This window comes from Gossypium hirsutum, chromosome A11 (genome assembly GCF_007990345.1).
Source record: "Gossypium hirsutum isolate 1008001.06 chromosome A11, Gossypium_hirsutum_v2.1, whole genome shotgun sequence".
NCBI classification, from domain to species: Eukaryota; Viridiplantae; Streptophyta; class Magnoliopsida; order Malvales; family Malvaceae; genus Gossypium; species Gossypium hirsutum.
In genome coordinates, this window is record NC_053434.1 from 121130619 (window position 1) to 121149095 (window position 18477).

Genomic DNA, 18477 nt, shown 5'->3' on the forward strand with positions numbered 1-18477 from the left:
TTATTTACATATATAATATATAATATATAATTTTTTATCAAAAAATATATTTGAAAATTATTTAAAAACGTCAAAAAACTGAAAAACAAAAATGATTTGCCCTTCGATATAATATTGATACCTTAATTGGTCAGGACCAGAATTTAAAAAATATGAAAGTATAGGGACAAAAATGACTAAATAAAAATAGAGAAGATAAATTACAACATACACATGATACAAGGACTAATAGAAGAATTTAACCTTTTTTTCAACTTCTATTCTCTCTGTCGTTTTTAGTTCCCTTTTGTTTCTCCATAGCAGCCGCAGCAACAAAAAGGCTTTGTACCCCTTCCCTCCCTCTCTTCCCTCGTCTTCCCATTGTTCTTCTCTGTGTTTGACTGGTTTCGATACGTAGAACCATCGAAACCGTCTGCTGGTGCTGCGGTTGCCTGTCGCCACTTGAAAAATTGCTTTGTCTCTCTGTTTATTTCTAATACCATAAGAAAAAGGAGAGAAGAGCAACAAACATGGCGGCTCATGGAGGAAAGATGAAGTCGGTTTCCATTAACGGTGTGAAGATGTATACGATTTCTTCCCATCAACGCTCCGTTGCTGCCTGGCTTGCTCCCAAGAAGCAACGATCCCTCCGCAAAGACAAAAGTAAGCTTTTTCTCTTTTGAAGTCACTCCTAGAACCCTAAACCCTAACCCCTAAACCATTGTTGTTTTTTTTAGATAAAGAAATTTCTATTGTTTTATGACATTTTAACGTTTGTGTTTACTTAATGCTAGATTACACGGAGAGGTTGGAGTTGATTCAGGATTTGAGATTCGAAACTGCTACCTCGAAAATCAAGATAACACCTGATGGGGAGTACCTTATTGTGTCAGGTTTATTGCAGCTCAGCTTTCAACTTCTCTGATGTTTCTTTCTTTTTTTTTTCTGTTTTATTAATTTAGGAAATTCATTCATTCATGATTCACTGTTGGCATTCAGGTATATATCCTCCACAAGTGAAAGTATATGAACTTAGGCAATTTTCAATGAAGTTTGAGAGGCACCTCGATTCCGAAATAATTGATTTTCAGGTATCTTTTTTCTGTTTTTAGAGAGGCTATTACCTAATTTTGCAGTAATTTGATGTTTCTTTGAAACTATAGCAACATCCTTGTTTCTGTATTGAAAAATAACAGTCGGTTAAGCCTTCTCAACGTAGCTGTTTGTTTCTTCAAAGGAAGAAGAGTCATTAGCTTTAGCCATTCTACGATAAGATAAGACATCTCATTACAACCTTTTTGGTTGTTGAACCTTTTTTTGATTGAAGGGTATAATTTTCTTTGCAACTTTGGTAGGGCACCAAATATGAATGCAGGGATTTTAGGGTTATCTTCACTTTTTTAAACTTTTTATAAGCTGTCATATAATTGAATCACTTTTATATCTTCATTATCTTGTTAATCATTCTCTCCCCCCCCCCCCCCAAAAAAAAAGTTTATGGGTTCTCATTTTATAATATTAAGTTCTGAAACTCATATCAGAACACCTATTTTACAATCTTATCCGAATATAAATATCTCCTTACCCTTGTACACAATTTTCTTGTACTGTGTGATACATTTTGATTTGGTATTTTTCTATATGTATAGATATTGGATGGGGACTATTCCAAACTTGCATTCCTATGTGCTGATCGTTCTGTTAATTTGCATGCAAAATATGGGAAGCACCACAGTCTGCGGATTCCAAGGTTTCATAGTTCTTTACTTTTTGCTCTGTCTACTTTTTGGATTAGTTTCAGTTTGTCATTGCATATCAATGATTGATTGGTTGAGTTTAGTGATCAGTAGATTTTATAATTAGCTCTTGGCACAGATTGTTGGTATGTCATATTTAAGATGATGTTATTTCCATTTGTTTGTTTGGGATATAATCTACCCGATCTTTCTCCACATCTGCACCGATGGGAACAAAAAGGAAAAAAAGAAAGAACAATAGAAATGAAAAGGGGAAAAGAAAACAGTGCCAATTAGGTTTTGTTGTAACATTCTTGTGAAAAGCGTTGGTTGCAACCATGATAACGTTGAAGTTCCTACTGGAACAATTAAAAGATTAGGAAATTAAATACAACCAACTTGAAAGGTTAAATCCGCAACTTACTCTCCCAATGTATGTTTTGTTTACTTCGATAATCAATGTCTTCAAGTATTGGTGCCTGAATAAAAATTTGAATTTATGCTACTCTTTGCAATCACAATTCTGTTCCGTTGTACACTTTTTATACTCTTTTTCCTTACAGAAGAAGTTATGCTCAGTGTGCATCTTTTTGATCTCATGCACAGGCACAGAAATTGCTAAATATTGGATATTTAGAAGAGTTTTGCTTAATTATAGATTTCTTATCTTTTATGTCTGTCTATACTTGTAGGAGAATCTAATTGTTATTCCTGATGTTCGTATATTTGTTTAGACCTTTACCACACATAGTGTTGACTGACTAGTTAACAAATTATACAAGTTCTGAATGGTGATTTTTTTGGTCTATCTGATGCTTGACAGGATGGGAAGGAATATTGCATATGATTGCTGGTCTTGTGACTTGCTTTGTGCTGCTTCATCTCCAGATCTATACCGAATTAATTTAGAACAGGTATATCACTTAGATTGTTTAATGAGTTGTCTCTTGCTGCCTCTATGGACATTTGAGATTTCCATCAGCTTTTGATTTGTGAAGGAATCACCAATTGCTTGGGAAGATACAAGCATAATGTTGCACAAGTAGACACCTGATTTAGCCAATAAGTGCAACGTTGTATATTGAACAGAAAAGTGAAAACCATATTTATGGTCATCTTTCTCAATTAATGTTTGCGAATTTTCATTTGAAAAAATGTTGGTAATTCGTAATTGGTTGAATTTTTGCAAGGAGAAGCTAAGGATAGTTGTTGACCGAACATTGCTTTATCAAATGTCAAATCAAATGTACAATAGAAAATTCTAACAAAATTGTTTGTCATCATTTAGAAGAACTTATGATCTATTTTTATAGAGTTTGTGAGTTAGTTTATTTTATGGATAGGCAATTTTATCACCAACATATTTGTTTGTGGTCCTGAATAAATTTTTGGGTGAAAATTGATTTACCTCTTTCAATAATGGTGAAGGGATGGCGAACCTTAGTTCATTTTATGTAGGAGATTTGTACAGTATATTTTTTAGGAGTAACTTGAGAGAATCAGCTTATGGTGATCTGTTTGCTATATGCTTGGTAAGGAAGTTTGCTGAGAGAAAACAAGATTTTGTTTAGGGCTTAGTACTGTTGTCTCTGTTGCTGTAAGTTTTGGATAGAGTGGTACTATTCTTTTATGTGTAGTATAGGATGCGAATTACATCATGTTTTACTTATTTTAGGAAAGTTTTATTCATGCCTAAAGCTGGGATTTTGCAATATTGGGTTTTTGAATTTTTTTTTTTTGCTAAAAATGCATAATTTGTTATGTTGATGATGGATTTCATTTTTCAACAGGGACGGTTCCTATCTTCTCTTAACACTCAATCTCCAGCACTAAATGTGGTTTCTAGAAGGTTCTTGGGGATTTTTTCCTATTTATCCTCTTTGCCTATTGTTCTAGACAATATGCTTACTAGGTTTGCTGATTCAAGGATAATATGTTTCTATGGTTTCAGCAAGTTTCATGGCTTAGTTGCTTGTGGCGGTGAGGATGGTGCTGTTCAATGTTTCGACATGAGAATGAAAACTTCAATTGGCAGAATAAATGCTGTTTCTCCTGCCGGTGATGCAGAGGAGGTAACTTTTGCTGCTTGATCTCTGATTACTTTTTCTGACATTTTATAGCTATAAATTGTTTTTACTGTTCCAAAAAAAGAAACACTTACCAGAAAATAGTTGACTTTTTAGTAGCGTCCTACATATATCACCGCAGAGATCCTTTTCGCAGCCTAGTGTTTTTCCTGTAGCCTATAATATGTTCTTTCATGTTTAAAACACTTATTTGTTCTGCTTATATATAGGAAGTTACTGCAATTGGGTTTGACGAGAGTGGAGGTTTCCTCATGGGTGTTGGAAGCAGTGCAGGAAAGGTATGATGCATAGCACTGATGAATGATCTCATCATGCCCTCATTACATTATACTTTTGTTCTATCACCTTAAAAATATCTCATGGGTTTGCTCATGTTTAGGTGCTAATCTATGACTTACGTTCTTCATCTCCTATCCGAGTTAAGGATCACATGTAAGTGATAATGTTTCTTAACATTTCTATTTATTTCGTCGATGAGGAAACTATGGGTGGGTACGCGTGTGAGTCTTCTTGTACGAGTGAGCTTAGTTTTCCTTGATTCAGTTATTAATTTTTAGAAACTATATTCCTGTTAAACAGGTATGGCAGCCCAATATTGGATATTAAGTGGCATAATACTCCGAACTTTGACCAACCAAAATTAATTACCACAGATACTCATATTGTTAAAATATGGGATCCTGAGACGGTAATTTCCTCCCTAATATACTGTTCTTTGTTTTTGTTTTCCAAGGGAACCGTAAGTGAGCAAGGTCCCATCCACAATCTCCAGGAATGTGTTGTCATTTAAACATACAAACATTTCAATTGTCTATACTTCTCTAGTGTGGTTTTATTGTTTTAAACTTTCTGCTTGTCTATGTTTTTATGGGACTTAAGAGAGTATGGTCACCATCATCATTATTCAGGATTTTTGCAACATCTAGATATATATGCATGCCAATGCCTTTATCATGTGTATTTTGCATATTCAGAACTTTCCAATTGTCCATGTAAAAGGTGATGGTATTGTTCTCTTGCTTTGAAGTTTTAGATGTTTTGTATTAGACTCGATTAAATTACTTTGTCAAATGGAGATATATCATCACCGTCATCATTTTTCATTTATTGGAGGTATGTTACTGTTCACTGCGTATGCAAACATTCATGCACACAATACATGTATGGATTTCCACATTCATCAACATGCATATGATTTTTTTTACCCTTTTGGGGGTGCAGGAGGCATAATTCATCTTGCCACACATTAACTTACAAAAGCAGGTTCATATACAACCACATAAGTGAAATATATGCCTGATAATGGTCCAAAACTGTCTCTTTCTCAAAGTCAAAACTCATATCTAATTCTTGAGTGATTTTTCTTTTTCAAGGGAGAAGGAATGACAAGCATTGAACCAACAGCTGGGGCAATCAATGATATATGTGTGTTCAATGATAGTGGGCTGATGTTGCTGGCTTTGGATGCTAGCCAGATTCCTGCTTATTTCATACCTGCTTTGGGACCTGTTCCCAAGTGGTGTTCTTCACTGGAATCTCTTACGGTGTGTTTTTAACTTGTATCCTAATCAGTCTTTGTTTTATCCTTTTATTGGATGTACTATGTTGGGATATGCAGATGTGGTGCACTAGTGTTTACTTTGTATATATTTTATAGGAAGAGCTTGAGGAGGGTGGACAAACAAGCATATATGACAACTATAAATTTTTAACAAAAGAGGATCTTGAGAAGTTGAATTTGACAAATCTAATTGGGACCAATCTTCTGCGAGCCTACATGCACGGGTTCTTCATTGACTTTCGTTTGTACAAAAAGGCAAGACTGCTAGTCTTTTTATTATTTCTTGTTAAGGATATTATGCAGCTTAAAAACTCCTGATAATTGCATTGTGTCACCTGCTGGAAATTTGTGTGGTTGGGTGTGTGAAACACGAAATATCTAGAAGTAAATAAAAGTTGAGATGCAGAAACAAAAAAATGAGTTCAGAGTTGCTAGATTAAATTCAGAAAGAGAGTTATGTAATTTTTCTATTTTCTGATCAGATAGTGCTTTCAATGCTCAATGTGGTTCTTTTGTACATCTTCACTATTTTTCTATTCATATTTTACATATATTTGCAGGCAAAAGCATTGGCAGATCCTTTTGCATATGAAACTTACATAGAGCAGCGAAAACAAGAGAAACTGGAGGCTGAACGTCGCAACCGTATTACGGTCAGTATTTTCATTCCTGTTTTTAAAACTTTGATTCCATTGTGTTTTACCCGACCTATTCCATAAAGAAAAGTTCAATATGTAGAGATCTTTAGGGTTGGAGAATCTAAGTTTGTTGATTAATTTTATTTTCTTCATTTATTTTTCCTGCAGATGAAGAGGAAAATACCCAAGGTTAAGGTTAATCAAGAACTTGCAGTGCGGATCGTGGAGAATGAAGAGGCTGAAAACACGAAGAAAGACATTGATGATAACGAGAGTAAGAAAACTTCAAAGAAGAAGAAGAAAGGTGCGCTTAGCACTGAAATATTTAAAGATGAGCGATTTGCACAAATGTTTGAAAATAAGGTATGATAATCTGGCCATGCTATTACTAGCTTTCAGTTTAATTTTCACCTTTTCTCCAGCTCTTAATATTATTTTTAATTTTTATTTTCACATTTTTTATTGTCCGCTTTAATTATCTTGGTAATTGTTATCCTTTTCGAAAAGTTGTTACACGATCAAGAACTTTGGCAGAGTATTTTTAATAGAAAATGTATCTAAGAACCATGGAGGCCCTTGAATAGGAGTCGAATTGCATTTTGCCTCCTCAACTCAAAAAATGTGTTAATTAGTCCCTATACATTTAGATTGAAGAGCAAATTGGTCCTTCTGTTAATATTTATTTCATCCATTTCTACTCTTAAAAACTGGTTCTTGTATGTCAGAATGAGGTACACATGGGTAATTTTATGGTTATTCTATCAGTTACATAGATGAATTTTTCAATAAATGACCAGTTTGCTTTTTGATCTAATAAGAATTAATTTGTTCATTTTTTTAGTAAAAGAGGCAAAATGCAATCTAACTCCTTATAGGGTCTCCATGGTACATCTACCTGTTTTTGTCAATTAGAGTGTAAATTGTAACTACTGTGCCTTTCTTATATTAGCGAGTTCTGAGTTTGTTTTTGCTTATCCTAGTTGATTTATCTGCTATTCAGTAATTCATACATTTTTATGTTAGTACTTATGGATCTTAATTGCTGGATCTCTGTTTAACGTTTCCCTTCCTGATTCTTATCCAGGAATATGAAATCGACGAGCAATCACAAGAGTATCTTGCTTTACATCCTATGGCTTCCAAGAAGCAACCGTCAATGGTTGAGGAACATTTCGAACCTGTTGTGGAAAACGATGATCAGAGTTCGAGTGATTCTGATGCTTCAGAAGCATCCCAATCATCTGAAGATTTGGGTGTCAATCATAAAAGAAAGAAGTCACGAGGTCCAAGGTGAGCTGTTTCTTGTCTTTATGACTTATAGGCATCCTGTACGGCTTCATTCATCAAGCGATAGTTTTCTGCATTATTAATCATCTTTTCTCTCACAAAAAATGTACAGAATGTATGAAGTTAAAGATGAGCGGCACGCGGAAGCGTTTTGGAACAACGTTTCACTTGCAAAGGAAGATTCACTTCCTATGGGGGAGAGAGTGAAGGCTCTCCAAGATGACCAGTTTTCAGGTTTACCAAATGACGTGAAGTTGGGGCCGGGAGGGTCACGACAAATTTCCTTCATCACTAAAAGTTCAGCCAAATACAAGGAGGACGATGAGGACAGAATGACCAGACACGAAAAGAGAGGAGTTCAATCATTAGGGCTGAAGCCAGATAGATCAACGTTCACAGGCCGAGGCCGAGGCCGAGGCAGGGGTGGAGGCAGAGGCGGAGGGCGTGGGAGAGGAAGGAGAGGCAGAAGGTAATCATGTCTTTGCATTTATATATTTGCTCAATTTTCAGGTCAGGATCCTTCCTGCTTATGCCGCCATATCCATATATGGTTTTTGTTGTATTTATTTCTAGGGTTATGCATTTTTTTCTTATGGAGAAGCAAAATTTTGTTTGTTACCCTTAGTTAAAAAGCTCAAATGTTCTTTTGGTAGATTATACAAATATATTGCTAAACAATATTACTCTCTTCATTACTGGTTTTGGTTTTTGCAATCATGTTTCTCAAGGTTAAATTATTTAACTCTCTTATACTATAGTAAAAGTGTAATTTAGTGCTTAGATCATGATAGTCGGTATTGTACCGGCTGTTATATATTGTTTTAATCCTAAATTGGTACCAAGTAGTTTATGTTTCGTTACGTTAAAATTTTAGTGTATTTTGGCCTGTTTCTGTCAATATTGATGTGTACCGGTCTATATTAATTGGTATAAAATTTTGATATTTTAAGTCTATTTTTAAATATTTTATCTTAAATCATTTTAATTTTTTAATTTATTGAACTTAAATAATAATTTTAAAACTTATATTTATATGAATATAATTGAAATGTAATTGTATTTCTGTATAATATATAATTTATTGAGAAACTAAAAATTAAATCAAATAAATATATATAATATTTATATGTATATACAACTTAATAAGAAACTGTAAATTAAACTATAAATAAATATGTAAAAAAATTTAAAATATTGATAAATTTAAAATAGTATATCAAAGCATGCTAGTATCAGTATAAAAACGTTACGTCTATATTATCTTGGTTTAAATTATAAAATTGAGCAATTTAAGTCTTTATATATTTGTTATCAATATATACTTTGCTATTCAAAATATTGTTTAAATTTTATGGGGTTAACTTAAACTTGTTAAGTTCATCTTCTTATTTTTAAATATAATTTTATTTAATAATTAGCAATTTTATATATATTTCTTGTGTTAAAACCTTAAATATCAATGCTTTAATGTATTCTTTAATATTTAACATTTAAGCTAAGGGCTAGTTTGACAAATATTTTTAAGTGTAGAAATTAACCTCAAAAGCAATGTCAAATATTAACTCTTGGAGTGGTTTTTAGGTTGAAAGTAGGGTAAAATAATGTAAGAGTTTGGGTTAAGTCTATTTAGTTTTTGATTTTTACGTTTTGAAGTATATATTATCAAACCACTCTTATTTGTATTAACTATTTAAAATGTATATAAAATTTAAAATTAATTTATATTTTATATTGAATTATTTAAATATAATTTACAAATATTATTACAATAATTTAATTAAATATTAAATACTATTATATTTAAAATTTTAAATTATTTCATATCTAAATAAAGTCCAAAACAAGAATAACACTAAGTTTAGAATTATTTAATTAAATATTAAATATTATTACATTTAAAATTTTAAAATTTTTCATATATAATTAAATTTACAAATAATTAATTAATTATTAAAAAGTATTTAAAAAGTATATTTTATGTATAGTATTTTAAAGAACATTTTAACTTTTCACCACTACTTTTAAAAACAATGTCAAATATTTTAAATTAATATAACCACAATTTTTTCATATCACTTTTTTATGTTACTTTTTAAAAGTATTTTTTTTTAAATTTGAGCAACAAAATCAGATTAGAAAATCCAATACAATTATATTAATTATAAAAGTATTTATAATGAATAATTCTAATTGAATTATAATTCTAATTGAAATTAAAGTTATATAAATTATAATTTAAAAATGTAATAAATAATTTTTTTTTCTAAATTGATATTTAATGAAATATTTTATTCCTTTATGAACCTCTTAAATATGGGGTGAACAATTAATCGATTCAGTCTATAAACCTGAAAATTAACAAAATTAATATATTTTCAATCATTTCATTAGCTTTTAAAAGAAAATTACACTAATCGACAATCTACCACGGATTAGATTAACCAATAAAACACAAAGTAGAAATTGAAAGTGCAACACAAAGTACAAAATCCAAATTAGAAAATCCAATACGAGTTAGGCAAATAGATAAAGTCCAAAACAAGAATAACACTAAGTTTAGAAAATAACAAAACAAAACATCAAATCCAACACAAAGCTACATACAAGCATTCACAACATCACACATAAACCATTCAGAAATGAACATCTATATCCAAACTAAAGTCACATGACCTGCAAATATCAACTATACAATAATATTCTAGAAAAAAAAAAAGTCAAAATAATTATTTTATTACAACGAGGCTGTATCGAAAGATTAATTTTTTTTGAAAGAATTCTTTAAAATGTTATTTTTTGAGTAGTCGACTGATCCTCCCCAACAATTGAAAGTATTATTCCCTTGTGGGTATTTTATTTTTCGTGCTCTGTCAAATGTCAGTGTGCTGTGAATGATTGTTCGAACTATGGTTCATAGAACCAAGAGTAGCTTAAGTGGTAAGGAGTTTTTATATAAAATTGTAAATGTATTTAAAATATAATTTAAAGTTGACAAATTCGATTAGCTCAGGTTTGATTTTTGTAAAACTGAAACCGACCTAATACAATTAAATTCATCTATTTTTGAAATCAAATTAACTAAACTCAGTTTAAAAATTTAGAGTCAATTGATTTGATCAATTTGACTGGTTGGACATGACTTTTCTTTTATAAGAAAATGTCTCATTTGGTACAAAAGTCAAATGAAATTACGTGGTCTAATTAATGTTGAACACGTATATTCTAATAGAAAAACATGATTTGAGACAAATAATAAAAAAAAACTCTAGTACCAAAATTAACATTGAAATCAAACTCAAGTACTAAATTGAGACAAAAAAATCTTGAAGTATCAAATTGAAAAAAATTCTGGAACCAAAGTGAACATTGAAGCTGAACTCAGGTACCAAATTAGAACAAAAAAACCTCATATACCAAATTGAATATTGAAGCCAAACTTAAGTATCAAATAGTATATTAACTCTTATTTTGCGGTCAATGTACATGAGAGGTCTCTCTATTATAAATGTCTGACCAAACTAGTCCCTTTACCATTAAATGGATCAATTTAATCCCTATACTATTAAAATGAATCAAATAAGGCTAAATTAGAATAGAGTTAACATTTAATGTTTACCAGAGTTAATATTTTTAAAGTTGTTGTGGTTCTATAAATACAATATTTTGTTTAGAATTGAACTGTAGTTGAAAAATAATTTCCATGATATTTTTATATAATAAATGTTAACTCTATTACAATTTGGATTTATTTAATTCTTTTTAATAGTATAGGGACTAAATTGATCCATTTAACAATAAGAAAGACTAATTTGATTCAGTTCATATAATACAAGGACCTCCCAGGTATTTTAACCCTTTGTTCTGGACACCCTACTCTTAGGTGGGTATCCCCTGACATGTATAACCACAATGCTGTGCCGTTTTTTTTTATATATTTATTTATTTTATTTAAAAAAGAAGGTAAGTGTCTATAAATACAAAAATTTCTCCCATCACTGTCTCCACTGGATTTTCATTTATTAATACAATAAATAATAAATAATTAAATAAACCACCACCTTTTTCTCTGATCTTCTTTATTTTCTCTTTATTTTTTCTTTTTTTTTGCCTTTTAATTTCTCAGGTTACCCTGCTTTGTACGAATCGGCTGAAACTCGAAGGTCAGTTGAAAATCCTCTTTATTTATTTGTTTATTTTTTCAATTTTTTATCTACAAATTTTTACAATTTTTTTGAAAACGTATCCGGTAGGTATCATTATCATACAAATCCGTGTTTTTTTTTTGCATGCCGCGGTGAATCGAAACGGAATTAATTTTTCAAATTTTTGTTATATTTTGTGTTATTTTACCCTTTGTTTTGCGTTTGTGATCGTCTTTTTTTTTTCCTAATTTAAATGAAAAAAAAGAGAGAGAAAAGGATGAGGAATTGTTGATTTTTTTAATTATGTTGTTTCGTGTTAATCACTGGTTTAAGCTTGTTGTGTTCGGTGAAATTAGATGAATTTGAGGCAGTATAATCTTTTGTTTTAATCGAATCTTTTGTTTGCATGATCATATAATCGAGTTTTGTTTGTCAAAGTTTTCCCCCCTTATTTGATAAGTTTGATGTTCTATTATTGGAAAAATATGATTAGGAAAATGAAAGATGAATAATTTTAGAAAATTCTTTAATTCCGTTGTTTCATGCTGATCACCGCTTTAAATTAGAAGTGCTAGATGAAATTAGATGACTTTGAGGCAATTTAATCTCTTGTTTTGATCTAATGTTGTGTTTGCATGATCATATAATCGAGTTTTGTTTGTCAATGTTCTTTTTCCCCTTATTTGATAAATTTGTGGTTCTATTATTGGAAAAAAAATTGATTAGGAAAATGAAAAGATTAATAATTGTAGAAAATTCTTTAACTACGTTGTTTCATGCTGATCACTGCTTTAAATTAGTAGTGCTAGATGAAATTAGATGACTTTGAGGCAATTTAATCTCTTATTTTAATCGAACCCAAGTTTTGTTTGTCAAGTGAATTTTTTCCTTATTTAATAATTTTGCTGTTAAATTATTAATGAAAAATTTATCAGTAAAAAGAGAAGATGAATAATTGTTGAAATTTTTTTAGTTATGTTGTTTCATGTGGATCACTGCTTTAAACTCGTAGTGTTTTATGAAATTAAGTGACTTTGAGGTGATTTAATCTATTGTTTTAACTGAATCTTGTGTTTGCATGATCAAATAATCAAGTTTTACTTGTAAAGTTCTTTTTTTTTTTTGTTGATAATTTTGATGTTAAATTATTGATGAAAATTTGATCAGGGAGAAGAAAAGATTAATAGTTGTTGAGAATTCTTTATTATATTGTTTCATGTTGGTCACTGCTTTAAACTTGTAGTGCTAGATGAAATTAGATGACTTTGAGGCAGTTAAATCTCTTGTTTTAATCTAATCTTCTGTTTGCATGATCATATAATCAAGTTCTTGTCTGCCAAGTTAATTTTTTTTCTTATTTTATAATTTTGCTGTTAAATTATTGATGAAAAATTGAGCAAGAGTGAATCGTATAAGGATATTAATTTACTTATGCTTGAATATGTATATTTTTGTATTTGTTGTCAAATTGTGTTTATTTGAGCAAGAGTGAATCGTATAAGGATATTAATTTACTTATGCTTGAATATGTATATTTTTGTATTTGTTGTCAAACTGTGTTTATTTTCAGGTATGGTGCTGCATGCAAGGTTGCCTGATTTGTTGTTTTGGTAATCTTGGCAAGGTAGTTTATAATTACTGGTATATATGTGTTAGGTTAATATCTTCTTTGGTACTTTGAATGAAGGATGTCTACTGGAGATGTTAAAAGGGTTTCGCGCCAGGATATACAGTTGGTAAGATGTTGACCTTGCTTCTTTCAGTTAAAGAACGATCATGTCCAGTAAACTGTATGTTATGCATTAATTTGGTCATGCATATAAATTTCCATATTAATTATGTCGATATCCTTGTTCCTTTTATATGTCTTGCTAAAATTATTACTTTATGTTGGGCAGATGTGGTTGTTATGTAGATGTGTTTGTTTTGTTAGTATTTCACATTTTGAGAACTTTTCAATGTTTTTATGAATTTAAAATTCTGAAGCTGTTTTTAAGAATGAACTATTTGCTAGAAATAATGTGAAGCAGAAAAAAATGTCTGGTAAGTTAATAAAACTGTAAAAGTGTAAAGCAAAATTGTAGGTTAATATATTGAAGTTGTGGAATCTACCTTTGATTTATGGAACTGGTCCTTGTTTAGATCTGATACTAGTATAATCTATAATCATAGTAAACAAACCTTTTTAAGAGCAGTGAAAGATAGCTTATTTATACCATGAAGTGGAGAGATACAAAAGATAAAGGAGAAACAGCACAAACTGCATAAAATTATTCCTTTTTGTTCCCGTCGCAAAATTAAGATGTATATCTAAGATGCAATTAGTTCTACATGGCCGACTGCTGGTCATCCTTTGTTTGTGTGTTCATGAAGGTGCTTCTACAGTCGTAGATTTGTTTGACTTGTAGGCTCTGAGAGGTATATGATGCCCACAATGGCTAAAGGTGTTTTTGCTCTTACATGTGTGTCTTCAGGTTCAAAACCTTATAGAACGATGTCTTCAACTCTACATGACGCAGAAGGAAGTTGTGGAAACTCTGCTGGCTCAGGCCAAAATTGAGCCTGGTTTTACTGAACTTGGTAACAGTCAGTTTAAATATTTTATTTCATCATAACATCCACATTTTTTCCTGATTATCTGTCCTTATAAAACACCCCTAACCTGATAGCTGTATGTATTATAAATTACATATTAGAAAAATTATAAGAAAAGATAGACTAAACCCATGCTCTAGCTTTGCGTTCTATCTGGCATGGGATCAGGGATGTCAATATGGTACACATATCTCACATAGATTTGTCTTCCCCTTGTAAAAACCCATTTTGAGAGAACCCTAGAGACTAGGCAGTCCAAATCCCCCTAATTTGGAACCTAGCTTTAACTTATTGTTGGGTAAGGACCATTGTGTTGGTAAACTGACAGGTATTGTTGCTGATCATGACTTCATGAGGTTTTTCCAATATTTTGCGGTCATTACATGACATTAGGTTTTTTTTTTTTTTAATAACTTCCTTTCAAAAATATCTCATGCTTTTCAGTTTGGCAAAAGCTTGAAGAAGAGAATAGAGAATTCTTCCAGGCTTATTATCTGAGACTGATGGTGAAGCAACAAATAGTGGAATTCAACGAGCTGCTTGAGCAACAAGTTCGATTGATGAGTCAGATTCGTACAGCTGGAGTTTCCTCAATCTCTAATTCTAACGGACCTCAAATGCCACTGAGTAAGATTTCTTTTTGCCCTGTTGAACATGTTATTGACATTTTAGTTTGATGCATGGGCATGCCCCAAATTTGTTGAATTAGCACTTTCCTAGCACACTTTATTCTGTTGAGATTTGATTTGTTAAACAATCATTTTACATGTTTCTAGAAGCAAAGTTTGAGAGTAGTTCCTTTATGATCTTTTTATGTTAGTATTACTGTGGAGACAAAGATTGAGGGTAGTTTGTTTAGGCTCTATTTATGTTGGTATACGAGGCTTGTCTAATTTTTTCTTAAACTGAGTGTTGACAATAGGCTTGAAGACTTTCATTTTAACTTCCTCTGTATGAGTAACTATGTGGAAATTGGATATAGGCAGGAGTAGACATCAGGGTGATTACTTCTTTTGCACTTATTCCCATATCTGATTTTTATACCAATTGCCGGAAAACATATTGCCTTTGGGCACTGTTTTTTGGTCTGATGACTTCCCCAATCTTCCTTTATCTTTCTTGCAATTTTCATTGATTTTTGAGAATGTAGCAATCCATTTTTAATTTGATAGATTACTAGAGGTGGCAGGTGTTATAAATAGTTAATACTATTTCCAATTATTGAGTTTTCCTAGGTTTAGTTTAGATGCTGACGATCTCCTTTCTTTTTTTTTTGACGACTAATTTAGCTTTCTCTAACAGTGCCTCAGAACTCATCCTGCTATGCCCCAGAGAACACAGGACCAGCTCTGAAGCAGGAGAACATGCACCATCCCATGGACTCCAGTTTGCCTAATGTATTCACCAATGGTAGTTCGGCATTGCATGCTGGAATTCATCCTCCCATTGAGCTGCCTAGCCATGCAAGCAGGATTGATGCCCCTCAAGGCATGCTCTCAACTCAGAATTCAAACATGGGTCTGATGCAAGGAATGAATGGGAAAATGATAAAACCTGAAGCTGGTTATTCAGGCGGTGCTCCTTACATGTTTGGCGCTGAGAGCAATGTTCTGGAGGCACGTCCAACAATTGGGGATACGTCTTTCAGTACTGTAGAATCAAGCACTCAACCACTGAATGAACCACTTCTGGATGCCGACATTTCTTCATTTGGATTTTTAGGCCAGATCCCTCGTAATTTCAGTCTTTCCGATCTTACAGCTGATTTTTCTCAGAGTTCAGGTTTCTTTCTCTCTGTCAGTTTGTGTGGGGACATGCATGTTCAGCATACCACATATACATATATTTGTCTGCATGCAAGCATGTGTTTGTGCCTCGACATCTTGGTTGTGAGTCTATTTTAAAATTAGCTAAGCAAGTTTTTAGCCCAGTTAGCATTAGTTAAGAGGTTAGATATACATTATCCAAGAAAAAAATCTATATAATTAAACTTTCTTTTGGAGTAACCTCTTTATAATTTCAGATATACTGGAGAGCTACCCCCGGTCACCTTTCTTAGCGCCTGATAATGAAACATTTCTGGATTCTCGTGAAAGGGAGCATCAAGGTGAACCTTGTCTCCTTCTAGTTGAAAGAACTATATACTGAAGTTTCTTGATTCTGATTTATGAAGATCTTGACAATTTTTGTCTTTGGCTTATAGGCGACAACAAAAGGTTGGACACCATATCAGAGGGATTGAGTTATGACGATTTTCGAAGTGAATAGCTCTACGCGTTAATGGTATTTGCTTTACAAATATTTACTTTATATTTTCATTTATCTGCTGTGCTAGTAACTGTTTTGGAATTTACTTGCCCATTCTTTTGAGACCAGTTTTTGCGGTTGCTAAGATTCTTTTCTGCCACCACTATGTGTTTTCTGTGTTTTATTTAATTTGCCGATAAAATTTTCTTTTATGTAGGTACTAATTTGTCAATAGACTTTATCCCATGAAACCCATTTCCTAATGAGTAAGGTCCAAGGTGTTCAAGTTCCAGGCAGGCCTGCTTTGGGCAGTGCTTGGGCCTAGATTTTCAACCTCGGGCTAGCCTGTTTTACTGTTTTAAAATAATAAATATAATTCTATATTAATATTTATATATTTTTATAATTAAATTAAATAAAAATATTTTTTGTTCTTAAAACTTTAAAACTAGTCATTTGGGCAGGTTGGGTCGAGCTGGCTCGGGCTCAAGCCGGAGTTTTTATAGAATCAGGCCTTGAACCGGCTCATGAACACCTCTATGTAAGGACCCATCTTTTATTAAGAAGAAAACAACCAAGGCTTACTCTAATAGTTTTTACTACTCCTTAGGTGTGATAGGGTCTAAAGTTAATCTCCCCTACCCCTTTGCCCCTTGAGCTATAGCTTAATGTAACATGTAGACCTGTCCATGAGCTGTGTTGGACTGACAGCCTGTTTTACTATTCAAAAAGTTATAAAATGTTATAAAATCCTTTTTATAATTAAATTGAAATGAAAAGAATATTTTATTATTAATAATAATTCATGCTGTGTTCAGCCATATGCGGATTGGGTTTATCACACTGGACGTGTTGCCTGACTCTTCGATAGGTTTAGTCATAAGTAGTAAATGCAAAAAAAGAAGAAAGAAAAAACCAGTATGAAAGTGCAATTATTAATTTTGTGCGATCAAACTTTTCTTCCTTGGCATTTTTATTTTACTCCGCAGATTGTAATCACTCACAATGCCGTCATCGTGCCATGTATTACTTCAGGTACTACTGCTCTCCTTTGTAATAAAAAGGGGATTTTGTATATATAGCATTTTAGGAAGTCATCAAATTCAATGGTTGATGGATAGAAGGATTTCACTGACATCTTTGGTAGCGACGGATAGCATGGTTCGGAGAGGGAAACCGAGTTCTAAAAATAAATTCGAATGAAACATACAGTTTTTGTTTATTTTGGTGCCAATTGGAGTCCATGGAAGCGGCCGTGTTGCCATAGAATCTGTTGGCACTCTTAGTGTGTCCTTTGCTTATGATTTTATTGACAGGTAATTAGGGATTGATAGATTTTGTTTGCTATTTATAACTAATGCATTGTGGAATCATATTAAATGTTTTATGGTGTTTTGTGGAGTTTAATCTAAGTTTGTGACTCAATTTGGTGCAGAAATATGAATATTGGATGGTTTTATATATTCTGGTTTTGGTTTTATATATTCTGGTTTTATATTTGTTTTGTTGGTATTGCTCTAAATATGTAGTCAAATTATGTATGTGGTCAAATTATGGTGCCAGTTATGTCCTTTGGAGAAGTTTGAAATTTAGTCCCCCTACTTGAACATTTTAGTTTATTTTTTCTGTCAAATCATTGACGGTTAATATATTTGGTCAAAATTTGCTTATGAAGTTGGTATGATTGCATGGATGTATTGATTGCCAAATTTATGGCATAGATGTACTGAGGATAAATTTTGATGAAAAAGTATTAATGGTGTTAATAATTATGATTGACAAATTTATGGAATAGGCGTATTTATGACCAAGTCTGAGAGTATATTTTAACTTAAATTGTCTTCTTAATTCTTTAAGAGTGAGAGTTTAAAAGTTTTTGTTCTGATCCGCATTCGGTTTCGTATAACATGGTCGCTTAAGTCAGCCTTTACTTAAGTGAAGATTCTTTTAAAAGTTTTTCAAGGTACGAATTTGTATAGCGGAAGTAATTTATGCTGAAAGAAGCAACAAAAAAACAATAAAAAGAACGCAGACAAGGTGTTTGAGTAAATGTTCTTTAATAATCTCTTATTCATAAAGAATAATAAAACAATGAATGGAGTGAGTACAAATGAAGGAGAGATTTTTCATTTATAATTGAGTTTCTCAAAACTAACGGTTAAGATATATTTACATTGACGGACAATATTAACTATTTAGGGATTT

The 18477-nt window shown here is 31.9% G+C and overlaps 2 protein-coding genes across 12 annotated transcripts; both read left to right on the forward strand.

Moving 5' to 3' along the window:
* The first annotated feature begins 294 nt into the window (after positions 1-294).
* On the forward strand, positions 295-7980 carry LOC107942592 (nucleolar protein 10). The gene is made up of 16 exons (XM_016876290.2): positions 295-642; positions 774-872; positions 979-1070; positions 1629-1729; positions 2539-2629; positions 3506-3564; positions 3667-3787; positions 4012-4080; positions 4182-4234; positions 4382-4490; positions 5176-5346; positions 5460-5618; positions 5924-6016; positions 6170-6364; positions 7086-7291; positions 7401-7980. The coding sequence occupies exons 1-16, from the start codon at positions 510-512 to the stop codon at positions 7759-7761; spliced, it is 2112 nt and encodes a 703-aa protein (XP_016731779.1). The 5' UTR covers positions 295-509; the 3' UTR covers positions 7762-7980.
* Positions 7981-11290: 3310 nt separating this feature from the next.
* On the forward strand, positions 11291-17733 carry LOC107942590 (uncharacterized). 11 transcript variants are annotated; one of them, XM_041080213.1, is made up of 9 exons: positions 11298-11448; positions 13001-13040; positions 13118-13166; positions 13905-14010; positions 14470-14652; positions 15328-15759; positions 16049-16132; positions 16229-16308; positions 17308-17733. In XM_041080213.1, the coding sequence occupies exons 2-8, from the start codon at positions 13003-13005 to the stop codon at positions 16291-16293; spliced, it is 957 nt and encodes a 318-aa protein (XP_040936147.1). In that variant the 5' UTR covers positions 11298-11448; positions 13001-13002; the 3' UTR covers positions 16294-16308; positions 17308-17733. The 11 variants fall into 11 exon arrangements, with proteins under 11 accessions (XP_040936149.1, XP_016731776.1, XP_040936146.1 ...); XM_041080214.1 differs by lacking the exon at positions 17308-17733 and adding an exon at positions 16737-17058; XM_041080215.1 differs by lacking the exon at positions 13001-13040 and having other exon boundaries at positions 11291-11448; positions 13087-13166.
* Positions 17734-18477: the final 744 nt, after the last annotated feature.

Bases quoted from the DNA above. Each gene is read 5' to 3' on its own strand.
- LOC107942592 (XM_016876290.2), top strand. From the start codon at position 510: ATGGCGGCTCATGGAGGAAAGATGAAGTCGGTTTCCATTAACGGTGTG. The intron at 873-978 runs GTTTATTGCAGC...GTTGGCATTCAG, and splicing joins GGAGTACCTTATTGTGTCAG to GTATATATCCTCCACAAGTG. The intron at 2,630-3,505 runs GTATATCACTTA...ATTTTTCAACAG, and splicing joins ACCGAATTAATTTAGAACAG to GGACGGTTCCTATCTTCTCT.
- LOC107942590 (XM_016876287.2), top strand. From the start codon at position 13,119: ATGTCTACTGGAGATGTTAAAAGGGTTTCGCGCCAGGATATACAGTTG. The intron at 13,167-13,904 runs GTAAGATGTTGA...GTGTGTCTTCAG, and splicing joins CGCGCCAGGATATACAGTTG to GTTCAAAACCTTATAGAACG. The intron at 14,653-15,327 runs GTAAGATTTCTT...TTTCTCTAACAG, and splicing joins CGGACCTCAAATGCCACTGA to TGCCTCAGAACTCATCCTGC.